Below are 18,038 nucleotides of genomic sequence, written 5' to 3' on the forward strand. Positions count from 1 at the left end.
CACTGAAACTGATCTGACAGGTGAACTTAGCAAGGGGTCATGTAGAAAAACAGATGGACCTAATATTTAGTGCACTTGAATGTACTGAAACTACTGAAAACACAGTTGTGTTGAAGGGAGGTATTCATGAAAAAGAACTGTTGCTCTCAAGATGATCCAGGTCTTTGTGCCCTCAATCAAAGAGCTCATCAAGGACACTGGCTGAGGTGTGACGTGTGGAGGGCTGCAGAGCAAAAACAGGATGAAAGTTTGAGCTCGCCAGGAATGTAGTCCTTAATCTTGTTATGAAAAAATATTTGTTGAGCAAAGAACAACCCACACAAATTGCAACTATAAACCACTAGAGGTGCTGTGCCTGCTTCACATCTACACCTCATATCTCTCTAGCCTTAGGAATAGACACAGCCATAGCGGGATGGTTTTGAGGACTTTGTGTAATTTGTTCTAAAATGGTCTAACCAACATGGTTTTTACCAGTGTATATGCAGATTCACGGTCAGAGTCACTTCCATAATCCTCAATCTCAGCCTCTTCTCTTTGTGCATTGTCATCCTCAATCAGAGACAGCCTGTGGATCACACACAACAATTTGATTTTATTTTATTATTTTTTGGCTGATTTTGTGAATATTACAACAAATTCTGGGATGACACAGTTTGAATCCTGCTTCCAGATTAACTTACAAGTTGAGGTGGGAGTTCAGGTCTTGTCGATCCAAACTGGCGGCAGTCTGGCTGGAGGACAGCTGGCGTCGTTTGGTGGGCTTCACCTTTCGCATCTGAGGCCTGAAGAACAGCAGCAGGTAAATTTTGCCTCATGCTAGCACAAATGTTAGCTGGCTGGTGAAATGTTTAAAGCTCCTGTTAAACCTTCCTTTCTTGCCTATTTTTTTTCTTTGCATGTACATATGGTTTCTATCTACCTGCTGTATCGGTGTCTATTTGAGTACATGTTAACAGATGAGGAAAATGAACTGTACATAACTTTGTTTCAACTGAAATAAAAAGGTTCTCTGCAGTTGCAGCATGTGCCCAAAAGAATGAGCCTTTTTCCTCTGCTGGCCAAAGTGACTGGATGATTCCAAAACTGACCAGACTTTTGCCCAGTAACACTGAATAAATTGTTCCTTTAGGACAGAACAGAGTGTCTGGCTCTTTGCTGATAGACTGATAGAAAGTAATTGACCCTTGGCAATTTCCAGCATTTGGCAGGTGCCTGGCTGTAATTTCCATCCTCTGAAATAGAGATGGTAGATACTGCAGACGTGCTGATGATAAAACTTAACTTACCCTGAGGAGAACTCATCCTCAGACTCCAGCTCAGTTAAGCCGCTGCCCATATCAGACTCTGTAGCAGTGGGTTTCCTGGAGGGCAGCTGCTTGTCAGGCTGTCTCTGGACAGTGGAGGTGAGGGCTGGGGTGTGAAAGCTGCTGCGAATGCTGATGTTGTCCAACCAGGATCCTCTGGTGGTACTGGACGCTGAACCTTTAGGAGACAGAAGTCACCACACAAGATTATTAACTATTGCTTTTTGTTCATTGTATGGATTTTACAAGCTCCACAGTAAAAGACAGATAAAATACAGTTCAGTGGATTCACAAATACATTAGCACTGACAAGGTGAGAGGTTAATTTTCCAGAAACAAAAAAACTGAAAACAATTTCAAAAAGCGATCGATCATTTAAGTCATACATAAAGTAAAAATACCATTCACTGGTTCAAGCTTTTGAAATGTGAGAGTTTTTCTGTTTTATATCACTGCAAACTGAACATCTTTGATTTTGTGTACCGTGTATCCATTCACATAAGGTTTTCTGTGTAGCATGTGTGTCCATCTCACCCTGAGCGGTGGTCCTCTTGCGTTTAGCTACAGGAGTTTCATGTGAGGATACAGCATCACCTCTCTGCTCCTGCTCTCTGGGTCTGGAAGTCAAGCGAGCCTCCAAAGAACGCTGATACAGTTTGACTGGTGGCCTGGAGAGGGCAGCACTGGGACATTCCGATTTTAGAAATGCAGCCCTGGGAGGGGACGGCACAGTGACAGAGCGATGAGGACAAAGACCAGGGAAACCTTTGTTTATATTTAGTGGTTCAGTTTTTTCAGGTTTCTGTAAATTATGGTGAATCAGTTTTGATCCATTTAAACCATCAACACACAAACTATAGTGACATTTAAAGAATATATATTTAAAAGTGACTTTCTGTTAGAATCATTTTTTATTGAAAGACTTATTTTAATATGTATAAAGCTTGATTTCGCAGCATTGGCCCACAGTTTGGGATGAATGCTTTAATCCCACTTTTACACCGATAGTAAGTTCCAGTATTGAATGCATTTCTTTTACTGTGTATATCTGTACATACTTGCTTGCTATCACACAAGAAAGACTGAGAAATTTAAGTTTCTTAAATCAGAAAAGTGATTTCCTCCCATGTTGTGAAAAAGGTAGAAAACCACATATTACGTGCCACTGCTGAGCAACAACAGCAGGAAAATGTGCTACAACACTCTCACTTGATTCAACAAATTAACCCTCCAGTGTAACAGTTGGCATGTTTATGTGTTTTAGCTTCTCACAGCTGGGCACGGTCCTGTTGCAGCAGCTTCAAACTGAATTCGCTGAGGATTTCCAAGAAGGCCACGTTCGGAAGCTGCTCCTCTCCCTCCTGTGATTCCCGAAATGCAAAATGTATACCGTCCCTGAGAGCAAACAACACATACACCATAGCTCTAACATCATAAAAAACAAATTTATAACACAAAATGAACTACTACAGTGTAAAAAAAACACCCTTCAAGCATGGAGATTCATCACCAACTCTGACTTGATTATCATGTAAGAGGAAATGAGTGTTGGAGGAGGTCTATTTATTTTACTGAGCTACTGTTGACCTTAAACGCTGAAAAACTGTGCTGAGCTCTAAGAAAGTAAAGTAGTAAAATACAAACTGACTAAAATGAGTGATAACTTCACACATCTGGTCTGTATGTGTTTGTCACAGACGTGTTTTACTGACATGTGCAGGGCCACCAGTGGTTTGCGAACACGACGAAGATCAATGCCAAAGCTCATGGCGAGCCTCTTGGCCACGTCTCTAATCTCACCAAGATCCTGCCTGCTGTGGTCCACCGTAAGCATCTCTGAGAACAGCTGAATACACACAAACACAACTTTACGTAAACATGCCACCCAAAAGGAACTATTCAAACATTTCTATAGATATGGACAGACTTGTTTGGACAAATTTAAAAAAATACATCTAAGCAATTCAAGTGCTGGTTCTAATTGGCTTGGTTACAGAAAATTAACATACATTTCTAAGATGTTTTTTTTTTTCGGTTTGGCCACCTGCGAACAGCACAAGATCGTCATCAGACCATCGTGATGATGTTTGTCAGATGCTGATGAATCAGATAAGATCCAAAGTAAAAACATCACTATTGGCTATGAAATGTTTGACTATCAAAAGATGTGAAAAGAAAAACTATTAAAGAAAGAACAACATTTAGTAATACTGTTTTTAGTACAATGCAGCATTAGTACCATTAGCATAATTACTGACAGTCCCTCTGATATCTATGTTTGTCGTGTATTCACCAAATGTTCATTGCTATCACACTTCATAATAAACATTCTAACTCTAATTATTAACATTATTATTAAAGTGTTAACAAGTGCACACCTGCTGCAGGCTCAGACAGACTGTCTTGGCGCTCTGTATGGGATTGATGAGCTTACTCTTGCTCACAGTCTCTTTAATGATGTCACCAAAGTCTTTAAAGTACTGGAGAAAAGCGGAAAAGAGAAGAAAAAAACCTTCAGTTATGATCATTAATCTATTTAATAAACATCACAGGCTGAATGTCTAAAAGTGTAAAAATAATCCACTCCGTTCCAGTCATCTGTGCTGCTTTTAGCCACTGTTGCTCTGACTCATTCTTAACACCTCAGTGGTTGTAAAACAGATTCTCTCACCCTCCTCCACTCTCTTACACATCCTCTGCTTTATTAATTTTTTCAGTTTGACAAACTTTGTTTCCTAAACCATTTAATTTCTCCAAAGAATGTCAGTCTAACTGAACTATTTCACTATTTTTAAACTCAATAATTTAACAATTTTCTTACATAAGCCCACATTTGTGCCAAACAGCCGGTCAATGTGTGCTCATAATATAAGTGTAATATGTTGGGCTGGTAAAACTAAACTAGCCCTGTAAGCCCTTATCTCTGTCTCCACCTTGCTGTAGTGCTTGAAGACGTCGGTGGCGGCAGTGAGGTCCAGCACTCCGTAGATGACCAGCTTACAGAAGCCAGCTAGCTGGTTGCGTTTCTTCTGGAGAAGAGTTATCTTCGTCTCTTCCTCACCCTCAACTAGAAAGGAGAGCCAGGGTGGGAGAAGGGGAAGAGGATGGAGAGGAGATGAGAAGATGGGGCTGTAATAGACCCATAGTTAACTTGACAAATGTGAACGGGAGAGCCAGAGAAGAAGCTTTCAGGTGTTGGCAAGACACAAGAAAAACAGAACATGAGATGAAAGAAGGTATTTGGCTGCTTGGGAATTTGCTGTATATTGTGAAATATAGAAAAAAAATTGTTAAAAGAAAAGATTCTCAAAACAAGACATCAAAAACTACGTCTGCAGGCATAAATGTGAGTAGGGTTCTCTGCGAGAGCTTTGGCAGTGGTGTTTTCATATACTACATATGCACAAGAAAAACAAAATCCTTTTCTGAACATCACTATTCATATGACATCTGTAACCGTGCTGTCACGCTGTCAACACTGAATGAAAGTGCTTCTGGAAAATATCATAGTTTATGTAAACATTTACTTGAGTGGGTGTTATTTTTTTCATTTGATGTCAAAGTAACAGGACGATGATGAAAATGAAAATGATCTCAAACATTATCACGAAAGAAATTATAACAATAGCAATGATAAACTGATGAACAATTTATGATAAAAATATCATTTGTGTTAATACTCACCTGAACAATCACCCTATTAGACTACAGCAATAATATTATGTAGCTGACGCATGCAGGGCCAAAACAAGGAAAAAGAGCACACATTATTGGACACCTGCACAAGATGAGGAAACTGTGGCAAAGAGGGGTCACACAACATCAGAGATTCGGAATTGGTGCGGATTTCTAAACAGGATAAACAGCAAAGTGATATTATCAGCTGCAAGATATGTAGGCGACCTGTGTCGATGAAGACAGGAAACACAACAAATCTTCTCCACCATTTCAAAAGGTGATATCCCACCGAGAATACAGAAAGCCAGAGTGTGAGGTCCCAGACTGATTGCACTGAAACTCAAGCTTGCGAACAACAAGCCTCTTGTGATATTGATGGTTCAAACCCCAGCAGTGGTCGCTTATGTTTGCCTTTTCAGTCATTAACCTCAGTCTTTGATAGGATCTCTGTTTGGTTTATTTAGGATTCAGCCATAAACTGAATATACCCTTGAACCTCAAATTAAAAGATGCCATATGGAGTTTACTTGTAAAAGAAGTCATGTTTACATTCAGTGGTACACATCATAACAGACTGTATGTATCTATGTGGCCTAACAAACACGCTGAATGCCTTTTCTTTCTCATTAATGGTATTAGATGGATATAATAATAATTACCGATATCGATCAATACGAAAAAAAAGATTGTGACTATATTTTTTGGCTATATCCCCCCAGCCTACCATTGAGCTCAGCATCTTCAGAGTCGGTGAAGATGTAGTCCAGGAGGAAAGCAGCCAATTCAGAGCGCAGGGAATCAGAGGGAAGGTGGACCAGTTCTTGGAGGGCCGGTTCAGAGCGGACTGAAGTGGTACTGTACAACAGCAGCAAGTCACACAGCAGCTCAAATGCCTGTGGATGGAAGGACACACAAACCTTTAGAATTTATCTTCTCAGTCTTAAGGACGACATCTCCCTGCTCTTCACTGACAGGTGTCAGAAAAAAAAAATTAACACAGAGATTTAAAAATTCATTCACCTGTGGGCTCAGTTCAACATATTATTGCACTGTGAGTTCACATATGGGGCAATGCGAAGTGTAAGATAACACTATATGCTTTAAGTCCCTCTATTTAACAGAGGTTAAAGGTTATAATTGCTGACAAACTTTATACATCTTAATAAAGTTAGTATAAACATAAACTGTTTATTAAATCTTTGTATACTGCTTCTATATTCTGAATAGAGACTTCAAGTCAAGTGTTGCCTCTGTAACAAAGCTCTCACCTGATCTCTGATCTCAGTCTGGTTCAGAGACAGACATGTCTGACAGACTCTGCAGAACGAGCGCACCTCCTTCTTCAGACACGTCAGTTCGGCCTGGAACACAGCGTGACGGAGGGGCAAAGAGCAGAGGTAGAGAGACGTATTATCATCTCATTCATGTGTATATTTCATGTGTGTGGGTGTTATGGAGTTAGTGGAAGAGCAGCGCCTGTGGTGCCATTAGGGATTTTTAAGTCTTGATGACACACTCGTCAAGGGACGCCTTAGAGTGCAGAAGATTAAATCTAATATTTTCAATCAAATGACTCTTCTTGCTAACTCCACATGACATCCTGCTGTCACAGCAGATAGTGCCATAGACACAATCATTAACTACAGATAAAATTCACCAGCATGTTCGCCGTCATTGGACGTGTTTTTAAGTGAATATTTAACAGGAGCAAAAACACGTCAATTTTAGCGCTGCTACATGAAACACGAAAACAGACAAGGAATGAAAATAACTAAAAATGAAGAAGAGATTTGTATGTGTTTTCTCTGAACCTTGTTTAGAAAAACACACAAATGGCTGGATGAGTAATAATGACGGGCTCATTGTGTGTGAAACAGAGTGAGAGAAAAACAGCCGAAAAAGCACAAATGAGCTGAAAAGGAAAACAAGGAACTGAAAGAGTGAAGGAAGATTAAAATGAAGAAACCGAGAATGAGACACCACAAATACATAAAGAGAAACAGTAAGAAAAAGTGTGAACCAGTGGGAAATAAATATCTGAGTGTCATCCCGGGCTCGGATGCACACTAACAGATTGTTGTGTTAATTGCCTGCTGTCTGCGCAGCTGGTGAATTGTTGAACAACACAGATGAGAGGAGCTCCACAAACACACAGGAAGGCCACCAACACGGCCACCATGGGTTGGCTGTGATGAGACAGCCTTCATGAAAGTATTAATCATGTAGGCTGGCTTATCTCGTGCAGGTTAGGCCGATGCTCCCAGGAGCCAAGTTAGTGTGTGAAAGACTGAAAGAAGGTCAAACTATTTCAAAACATTGAATGGAGAGAAAACTTTAATGCTCCCATGTGACGTGAGACGAGCACCTCAGCTGGCTTGGAGTTGACCGCATTCACTTTGGCCCACATCAGGTGAAAGGCTGCACACTTCAGAGCTGCCACCATGAGCTGAAATCATACAGAAGCTTGTTTGTATGAATGCAAATGAAGCCAATGAAAAGATGTAGTCAACTAATACAATTTACATGATGCTACATTTTCAGCTTCATGGTGCACACTGTACCATTTAGATATGTATATATTTTTGATACACTCCCATTCTTGTTTATCACAGAAAAATCACAGTTGTCTGAGGAGTTTGAGTTCATTACAAACCTCCTTGTTGAGCTCTCTGGACTCCAGCCTGCTCTTCAGCAGCTCAAGACAAGAGTCAAACAGCTTCCAGCCTCTCGGGTCTTTGGCACTGGACAACAAGCACACACAAGACAGACAACACTTCTGTTCAAAAACAAACAACAAAAAAAAAAAACTGAATAGTTTGTACAACTGTCACACATATTATAAGAAATAACACTAACCCGCTCAAAGCAGCAATCCTTTTCAAGGCAGTGGCTGCACTGTATATGTCATTATCATCTGCAGTTCCCTAGGTACACAAACACAGACTCACACTCAGAACAGGTGCTTTATATATTTTCTGTTTGTTTTACGACCTGTTGCCTTGTTATTTTCTGGAGCACAATCTTCTATTTTCAAAGTTTAAGGATAAGCTGCATCTTAATACAAGTCATATCTGCCTGAATGAAAACTTGAAAACCCACCTGCAGCATGTCACTTAAATATGTGCTGAAGCACTCAGTCAGGCCGTCGAACAGCCGGCTGAACGCCAGGTGTGCACGGGAGGAGAAGGTGTAAGAGTCGGAACAAAGAGCGTTGGCCAGACGGGTGCAAGCCTCCAACACAGTGACCTCGGTGTGCTTCTCCACAATGCCACATACCTGGGACAGCAGCAGGTCCAGATACTGGAAGGAAGAGGGGACAGTGAAATAAAAAGAGGAATAAAAAAAGTAGAATATGTGTCGTTTGGAAGAAATTTCTTTAGTTTACTGGATTGCTCACTCACACAGGAAGCAGCTAGTATTCATTGGGATCATTGCGTCAGTAAATGATAATGATTATTGAAGAAGAGGATAACGATGCTAAGTCTTAAGACAAGATTAACTTTGAAAACCTTCATGGGACAGAAATCATTCAAAAGTGTCTGTCTAAACATCAGCAGCCCAGTCCCTTCTATTTTTTCCCTTTTGTTCTCATTTTTTTCCCTGGATGCATCAGACTACCATCTCAGGAATATACTTTAGAAATAGAGCGTATTAAAGTGGGTATAGGAGCACAACATGAAAAGGGGGGTTAGGGAATAATGCTTCAGATTTAAATAATCTATTTAGGAAAATTGTGTTGCTCCTCCACATTTCCAGCCCTCCTACCTTCTCCAGCCACTGAGCGCTGGTGTACATCTCCAGGTTGAAGTAGAGAGGAACTTTGAGAAGGAGGCTCACTTTCCCTGTATCTGCTGAGTACTGCAGGTCAGTGAGGGCGGGAGAAGAAAGCTCGGCATTTAAAAATACAAAAAATATGGATAAGCGCTATATAATGACATTAATGCAGTATGACTCTTTAGTGTAGAAAAAGCCGTAACCCCACTTCAAATAACCGCTGAGGACTTTGAACCCTCTGTGTACAATGTGCTGAACTAAACAACTTGTAATTTTGAGTATGTTCAGTGAACTTGCCCTTGTACCTTGGCCAGCAGCTGTGGCAGTAAAGGGATGAAGTGTGTGGTGATGCGTCTCCTGTCTTGTTCCTGGATCTTCTTATCCTTTGCGCTCAAGCTCTAAACACACATTCACATTCAGTGAACATTTTATCGGACAAGCAGTTACAACATGCACATGCATGCAGATGAAAGGCACTGGTTTCACATATGTAAGTTATATGACCGCAGACAGAAAAGAGGCCAATATACTTGAGGTTGGTTAGTGGATCATGGACGTGACCAGAAATTAAATTAATACATTCACTGTAATAAAGCTCTTTAAAACAACATGCAACATTTTCTCTTAGAAGAAAAAGGTTCATGTCCAACACTTGTCAAACACTATAATTAAATATTTGTCTTTAAATGGTATCCATCGGGATAATCGAGAATTAATCTATAGAAACATATATTAACATGTATAAACCAAACTGACGTGCCATGTCTTGTTTATTCCTAACATCGCAAAGCCTCATAAAACTATTTCTCTCGCCCCCAAGTTCCATTGTTCCACAGAACATAAAACTACAGAGAATTATTCATGTACTTGTGTGTCTGTGTGTGCCACCACCTTCTTGCCCTGAGTTCTCCCAACAGGTGGGGTTGCCTGTGCTGCCTGTCTGATGGCACACATCATCAGCTCTATGAGAGCCCCCTCCTCCTCATACATCAGACCTGACAACACAGAGGCAGGAGCAGAAGTGAGTGGGTGAGAGCTGAGACAACACAAAGCAGGAACAGACAAGCAGCAGCAGAAGCTGGAAGAAGGAGCAGACCTGATGTCTCTATTTGCACCGCGATCAAACATGAGATTTATCTCGTCTGCACTGATTCTGAGTCCAACCCAGCAGAGAGTACTGCTCAGACTGCGTATCGTGTGTGCACAGCCTCATTTCATTCCTCTCACCTGTATCCTGTAGCAACAATGTTGTCATAGCCTCCCAGTCTTTCAGCTCAGATCCTGCCACACCCCACAGACTGTCCACCAGGTATGCCCCATGCTCATGAAACTGTTAAGAGTGAGCAATTTGTCATGTTAAGCCTTGTGTCCACTGTAACACTTCATAGGCAACTCAAAATAAAACAAAGAAGACACGTATATGTTTTGTTTTGGCTAGTCTACTTCTCATCATGACGTGATAAGCAAATTCCCATGAGGAGACATTAGTGGAAATTTACTTTGGATCCCATTAATTTAGCTTTGTTGGTCAATCAGCCAGTGTTTCTTCACGTCACACTGCCAGTGAAGATGTGCGCTTGAAAAAATCTGACAACTGACAACCGCATTTATTCTAAGACATTCTGACATTCAATTTTAGAAAAAGCACATTATCCATACACACATTTTTCCCATTGTGAAGTTTTTCTCATTTCAAAGAGAGGAGGAGACAGAGAGAGAAGACACACTACCTCACTCTGGATGTAGAACGAGACGAGAATTTGAAAGAAGGCTGCATTGTCACTTTTTTCATTCTCCTTGTTGTCAGTGGAAATCACACTTTGCAGCCTGACACACAATCAAAAAGCAATCACCACATTATATTAAGCAGAAATAAAGACATGATTAATTACAGTTAATGAGATAGATTAGGTTAGTTAATCACTGATAAGAGTCTGATTTCACATGCAGGGGGTAATAAAATGCTCCATTATAAAGACAGTAACTCAACTACTTTACTGACTGTAAAGCAGTACTTTCTTCAACCATGTTTTGGAATTATGATGAACTGCATAATAAAGACTAACAACGAATGTTTGTGACATCGTCCTCAAAATCATGACAAGGTTTTCATCCTTTCTTCTTGGCAGAGCGTTTTTGATGACTACTCTGCACATTAGTGCGAGAATGTGGGAGGAAAGGAAGGATGAAAGCGTACCTGTTGTAGAGGAAGACGCCGGCTGCAGACGCCAAGCCTCGGTGTAAAGCATAAACCAGGGGATAGATGTGGCCGCACTCCTCTTCTCTCAGGCCTTCCTCTGCCCTCGCTCTTTGTGAACACATACAAACAGGTACAAGTCAAAATGGTCAGTGATACATTAAAAACAAAAGGTGAAAAACACTTAATCATCAAATCCCATACATATTCTTGTTAAGTGATACGTATTGATATTTGACCGAAAAGTTCTTGCAGATTGTTTGCACCATAAGATTTTTTTAAACAGCATGAATATTTTTTCATATTGTTTAACAGACTTTTAATAACCAGCAGTTGAAGTTCTTGATTTAAGATTTTCTCATCTCTCATGTCAAGTGAACTTTGTCTGACTGAGTGAACATCACTTTTTCTAGACAGGAAATGTTTCGTTCAGGTGTCTGGAAAATTATCTATGCAAAAAGAAGAAAAGATAAAACTGTATCAGTAAAATATACTATATTTGTTATGTTTTGATCTCCTAAAATGAAATGCCTGCACTGCATGTTGCAGATAGAGAAACCACCAGAGAGAGAAATCCCTCACTGTTGGATCAGCAGCAACAGATTGACCACTTGCACTGCCACGTCTGGGTCATTGTCCAGAACCATGCTGAGCATCCTCTCCTAAAAACACAGACACACGCACACACACAGATACTCAGATACGAAGTGGCACAAAGACAAATGCACGTTTGTCTGCATCATTAAAGCAGACAAACAGGCATGAATAAGACATGCACAGACATGCATAAATGTACCCACACCCACAGACATGCATGCACGTTCACAAACCCACTGATCAGGCACAAAACCATGGCATGAAAACCATTTATCTGCTGCAGCACATGCGGCTTAGGAGGGTTTTAATGTGTTTGAGAAGAGCTTATTAACCATCAGTCACTGGCGTCAATTAACACACCCAGACACACGCCCAGACAAAAGAAGAGACCATAGAAACAAACAGGAACAGAGAAAAAAACAGGAAAGCAAATAAAGGGAGGAGGCACAAAATACCAGGAAGGGAGACAAAGGCAAGCAACAAAATAGAAACAATAAAATAAGCTGAAACAATAGATTAAAGAACGATGCTGAGGCAGACAGACAGGGGGAAAAAGGAGGGAGAAAAGAGAAATAAAATGAGATGTGAGTCCAATCCAGAGGGATGCCTCACTTTAAATCTGCTGGTGAAAAGCTCCAGGCGGCCAATGAATTCCTTCTCCTGGTACAGACCCTGCAGGGCACGCACACACTGCAGACGCACTGGACTTTGCTAAGGCGAAGAAGAAGAGTACAGTAACACACTTTCTCTGACCTGCATACAATCTAATTCCCAAGTCTGTTCAAAGTGAACATTTGTCTTTGTCCAAGTGTGTGTGTATGATCGTTCTTGTGTCTATGTGCAGATATTCCACAACTGTGTCTGGTGTGTAAGGCTGTCAAAGCCTATAAAGAATGAAAAGAAAATAAGAAGTGGCTCAGTCTGCATTGCCCGATTCCCTATGCACTGCAGTCACTGTCATTTTCACAGCTGGCTTGGAGAGAGCTGCAGACACACACATGCTACCTCTGTGATACATCTGGTTGCCAGTCGTGGGCAGAACCACAAAATAAATGAGTAACATTGTATTAACATTTAACTTTGCAATACATTTTCAACTGTCTAGTCCTGTAAGAGTTCAACCTTATCATGCAGGGTCCACCCCAGGTATTTGAGACATCCATCATTTAGGAAGTCTTCAGGGTCCGTTTTCAGCCACATGCCCAACTCCTCAATACACACCACCCGAATTTCAGGCAGCTGGTCCCGGTAACGGTGCACAAACACACCGCGGAAGGTAGCGTTCATCATGGAGGAAAGCTCCTCTCTTTTCTCCTGAAGCTGCAGCACACAAAAATCAAACAAATGCATACAGACATACACGACCAAGACTGTGAATAAATCAGCAGCCTCGTCACCTAGGCTTCTGCTCATGTATTCATTTTATTTTGAAAAACCTATTTGGGTGGTAAAAAATACAAAAGATTCTTTCAAACCCAATAGCCAATAAGCAACCTGTGTCCAACAAGCATGAAACCTGTTTAAAGGAGTTACATGCACAAAAAATCTCTCTCTCTCTCTATATATATGTAAATTTATCACAGTTAACAATTAAAAAACTTGGTCCTTGGCATTGCCATTTGAATCCTTTCACATGAAAACAAACCTCAAAGATTTTCCTCACAGGGTCAATGTCACTTCACCGCTTCAGTGCCCTGACCAGCATGTTTATGCAAAAGTGAGTGTCTACACTCATGCCAGTAATTGTGTGTCTGTATGTGTCACCTCAGTGATGGTGGCCTGCAGCTTCTCCAGTCTGTCAGAGGCTCTGTCATGTTCCCCCTTGCTGTTCTCCATGTCGTATCGCCGCTGGGTGGTCTGCAGCTGAACAGACACCATCACAGCTACTTCCACCATTTCAGTCATCAGCTTCATGGCTAAAAAACAAAAAAACAAAACAAAACAGAGGGTGACAAGCTACCACTTCATTTGAAAAAAGAAAGGTGTGATAAAATTTTACCATCATTATAATGTTCTTAGGTAACCTCATGTGTTCTGCACAACTTCTTTTTGTGTCTCTGTGACCCTGAAATGTAACTTGGGAACTAGTCTGTACATGTCTGTAGACTAGCACTGCACTCCCTTTTTTCTTTCTCACGCTGATATGCAGTATAAGAGCGTATTCAGAAGAAGCCCTCTTTGTTGGACACTGTAGACTATGTCCGGTTGTTCTAACCCCTTTGCAAAGTTTGTTCATTTAAAATAAAATATTCAAAGACAAAGATTTGCATCTCCAATCTTGATTTCAGATTTCCACCACAAAGGAATCATTAAAAAGCAAGAAGAAAAGAAAAGAAAAACCATCATCTCCAGACCTTTGGATGAAGCCGTGTCCAGTCTGCAGTATGCCACTTTCATTAATCATAACACTTTTACCATGTTTACATTAACTGCACCTTCTTGACTTTTAATTATCTAAAGTATAAATGGTAAATCCTTGCCAATACTGTTCACTACACATCACATTATCTACAAGCTATTGAATTTTATTTTATGGTTTTGTTGAACTGAAAGGAGGAAGTTGCACGGTTATGCAGGGGGTGAAAATGAAAACAATGACAAACAACAAAAGCAAGCTGTACAGGAGGAGTACATTCTGGAAAAACAAAAGAACTTGTCTAGCAACTAAAACAGATGTCAGATGAATGGAGCAATTTGTTGTGCCGCCCAGAATAGTAGGGAAAAAAACCCTCTGGTACCACAGGCACGGAGCACATATTTTCACCCCAGATTATCACTATACTTTTCTATTTCATACACCTGCACTGTACAGATGTGCTTACCAAGCAAGGTGCTGGTGTGTCTGAAGGCTCGGACCTGGGAGTCGGTCAGGCCGGTGAGCAAGGCCAGCAGGGAGGGGAAGAGGTATTCATCATAAATGAGGCTATTCCTGCAGGACCGCACCAGAACCCGAGCAAACTCACACAGGCTGGCTTTGAAGCGCTTCAGCTGGGTGCCTGGAGTACTGAGAGGGTAGTTCACTGAATCCTGGAGGAAGACAGGAAACAAAAGAAAAGGAGGAAACATCTTACGCTGAGCTTAGTATAGTTACATGAGGCAGAAACCTGCTAATGACAATTACATCAGAGGCAAAACAAAGTGATTAACTCATTAATGTGTCGATTTATCAGCATTAGATTTTAATTAGTGTGTTTCATCACGCTGTGCTCTATCCGTCAGATAAAAATCTCCTGGGATATGGAGGTCATTTGACTTTCAAAAACTAATTCCAGCAGGATTATTCGTAGTGAGAAGGGATGACAAAGCCTGTGAGCTAAATTCAAACTTGCTTATCTATAAGAACAATCTTTACTTTTAGGATTCACTTAAGCAGATGTAATCTATATCTGAACAAGTATTTTTCTTTTCTCACCTCATTGAACTTTTTAGTTAGTGTGCTGATGATCTCAGCATTCTGCATGCTGGCAAGCATCTCTCTACTAACCACACCTGGACAAAAGAATGAAAGGTTAACACAATGTTCCACATTCCACATAAGCATACTAATACACAATAGTGGTGGTTCTCCTACTAGACCCAAAAATTTTATTACAGTATGATTTCTCTTCATTTTCATTCCACTCACAAAATATTGATATATTTTGTTGTCATTAGAGATTTACCACAGAACCTTGACACTGCATCATTATCGTACTGGGAGTTCAATAGTAGACTGCTGATTATTGCCTGGGCTCAAATTGGAAAGATTATCTGTTGAACTTTGACCCACACCCGCTGCCTCCCATCTCCTGGCCTCCCTCTTGACCTCTGACCTTTGCATCCGCAGGACTGAACAACGAAGTTGATGAGCACCAGCAGCCCCACCTCTCTGCTTTGCTTGTAGATGTCCAGCCATTCATCCACCACCTCCTGAAGATTGACAGGGAGACGGCAGCCAATGAGAATGCTGCACTCAGATCAAAGAGCAGATGGATGTGATAACAACATATCATTTGAATAGCATTATGGAGCTCAGCTTTAATCTTTCATCCTACCATTGGTCTTTTATGTTTATTTTGTAACATAATGTTTGTGGATGTGTAGTCCCCATCTTTTCCTTCTGCTTATATTTTCTGGCCCTCCAGTTTTATTCACCAACTCCTTTGCATAATCATTTTTGTCAACCGTAACACCACTGCACATACAAAGACACTCCTTCAGAGCATCTGTTGTGCTGATAACAACAGTGTAAACTGGTCAACTGGAAATGCAGTAAATACAACGTAAAAGAAATAAGGTGTAAAATTTAGTCAAAAAATAAGAAACTTTTGTGAAGCAGGTTAAATTTCTCGAACTGCAGTTCATCAGATTTTCTGAATGTGCTGTCTGAGAGTGGGCCTTCACCAAGAATCACCACCTGCATGGTGTCGCTGCTCTATACTATAGTGACAGACTCTTTTTATTACTGATCACCGCATTTTTTTGTCTCCTATTGTTATGTGGTCCCTCTTTTCTAGTCTTTACTCAGAAGAGACTGGGCACAGGACAACAATAGCTGGGATGGACGCATGCTGTCAATCATTGACTATACTACCCAATGAAAGCACTTTCTCTTTGCGTTTCAAAGCCAATTCTGTGGGGTGACATCAGTCAGCCACTGACAGCACAGGATAATCTCTCTCACTATCAGCTCTTAGAGGCTTGTTTCTCTTCTCATTACACACACCTCCCTCCCTTCATCTGTTTATCTCTAAAAACCATTCCCCCTTCCCTCCATGTTCTTCAGCTGAGGGTTTGCTCACCACCATGGCACTCTTTCCAGAGCGGACCGCATCATAGATTTCCTCTGCACTGATACCCTGGCTTTCCTTGTTCACTCTCCTTACAGGTCTGGGGGGGACCTGCCTGGATGTCCCCTGGGAGTGCTTTTGCTGCTGCTCCAGGGAGGAGTCTGGAGGATTGGGGATGGGGCTACTAGAGGGGCTGGACGTCGCCCTCAATGCAGCTTTACGCCTGGGCCTCTTGGGTGGCTTGAGATGAAAGAGAGATGGAAGGGCAGCTCAGCAGGGGATTTAAAGTGAATTGATGCAGTCAACTGAATTACTGGTAGCTGTGGCAAGATAAGGTGCAGGCTTGAATCAAACATCTACCTCAGTTTGACATGACTCCAGTTAAGCCTTTTAGATCATTTACAATAACCGAGAGATGACTGACAATGATTTCAATTGTCTCAATGCTATAAAAAAATACCTTGACAAAATCATAACCTATTCTCTGATTTACTTTCTGATTATCAGTCTAGATAAGCACCAACTAAATGAGTAGGAACTATTTTGAAAGTGAATAAGCAAATTCACCTGAGGTCCAGGCCCCGCCAGTTTTCTCCGCTTTGTGGCTTTTATTGTGGCCTCATAATCACTGCCAGCGTCTGAGAAATCATCCAAGTCCTCAATACTAATATAAAGAAAGAAAACTGAATCAAGACAAATCCCAGCATTAACAAATCATTATTACTAAAGCTAACAAGACTACAATGCCAGGCAGGAAGGTTGAATTTTTTTATGATTCGTAGCCAGGTTTTTAATTCATACCCTGCTGTACCCTCTGCACAAGAGGAAACGAGAGCAAGTTAATGAGACAAGAATTTTGCAGTTGAGATGCCAAGAAATTACTGAATTCCCTCAAATTAATGTAAATATTTAATTCATTGCTCTCATTGATTTAACCCTGTAATTCATACTTCTGATGGAACATTGGGTATTATTTCAGCACACTTTTAGGTTTTGCTGGCCAGTTTTGACTGCTATAGATGCTTACATGCTGCTAATAATGTGCAATTATGTGCAAAATGTGAGGTAACTAAAGAGAATTTGAATGTGGTGCATAACGTTTTAGTTTGATTGTGGACTGAGGACATACTTTGGGTTTCGGCTTTGCAATTTTTGACATCTCTTTATTGAACTTTAGAGGACATGCGTTTAAGTTTTACTTTGTAATATGAGTCTGTAAAGTTAAGCTAAAGCATCCCGGTGGCTTAGCTGGGCTTGCCTAATTTTACCTGTCCAAAACTGATTGTCCAGTTGCCATTTTGGGTAAAAGAGGCTCCAGAGACTGTAGGGTGATTTTGAATTGCTGGTTAGCTGGTCGTTCCTTTTTCAGCGGAGAGAGGGAACACAATGTTAGCTACAAGACCTAGACTAGCTAGCACCTTAGATAAGCCATACCATTAGCTAGCTACGTACGCAGTCTCCGTTACAGTATTTCATACATTCATTCATACATCAGACTTTTTAAACCAACAGTAACCTAACTTATAAGCATTACCAACAGACGGGTCTTACAGACACATGAAAACACAAACGGGACGAAATCTTTGCTTAAAGAATCTTGCCCGATAGTGGATTTCGGAGGATGCTAATACCCATTAGCAGACGATTCCCAAAATTTGAGAGACTTCAGCTTACAGTTTCGAGATAATTACTCTACAACCAAATTAATCGGTATCC

At 40.9% G+C, this 18,038-nt stretch overlaps 1 protein-coding gene across 1 annotated transcript; it reads right to left on the minus strand.

Moving 5' to 3' along the window:
* Positions 1 to 65: 65 nt before the first annotated feature.
* On the minus strand, positions 66 to 17,619 carry LOC121188609 (cohesin subunit SA-1). The gene is made up of 31 exons (XM_041048429.1): positions 17,591 to 17,619; positions 16,890 to 16,986; positions 16,335 to 16,562; positions 15,366 to 15,462; positions 14,966 to 15,042; positions 14,376 to 14,580; positions 13,318 to 13,469; positions 12,676 to 12,873; positions 12,166 to 12,264; positions 11,539 to 11,618; positions 10,957 to 11,067; positions 10,490 to 10,586; positions 9,987 to 10,089; positions 9,651 to 9,754; positions 9,065 to 9,157; positions 8,751 to 8,843; positions 8,085 to 8,285; positions 7,842 to 7,909; positions 7,639 to 7,726; positions 7,351 to 7,431; positions 6,254 to 6,346; positions 5,710 to 5,878; positions 4,241 to 4,374; positions 3,686 to 3,787; positions 3,020 to 3,153; positions 2,580 to 2,702; positions 1,842 to 2,020; positions 1,290 to 1,485; positions 684 to 785; positions 475 to 568; positions 66 to 223 (listed from the first exon to the last, which is right to left on the minus strand). The coding sequence occupies exons 1-31, from the start codon at positions 17,617 to 17,619 to the stop codon at positions 173 to 175; spliced, it is 3,678 nt and encodes a 1,225-aa protein (XP_040904363.1). The 3' UTR covers positions 66 to 172.
* Between the last annotated feature and the right edge of the window lie 419 nt (positions 17,620 to 18,038).

This window comes from Toxotes jaculatrix, chromosome 10 (assembly GCF_017976425.1).
Source record: "Toxotes jaculatrix isolate fToxJac2 chromosome 10, fToxJac2.pri, whole genome shotgun sequence".
In the NCBI taxonomy this organism is placed as follows: Eukaryota; Metazoa; Chordata; class Actinopteri; family Toxotidae; genus Toxotes; species Toxotes jaculatrix.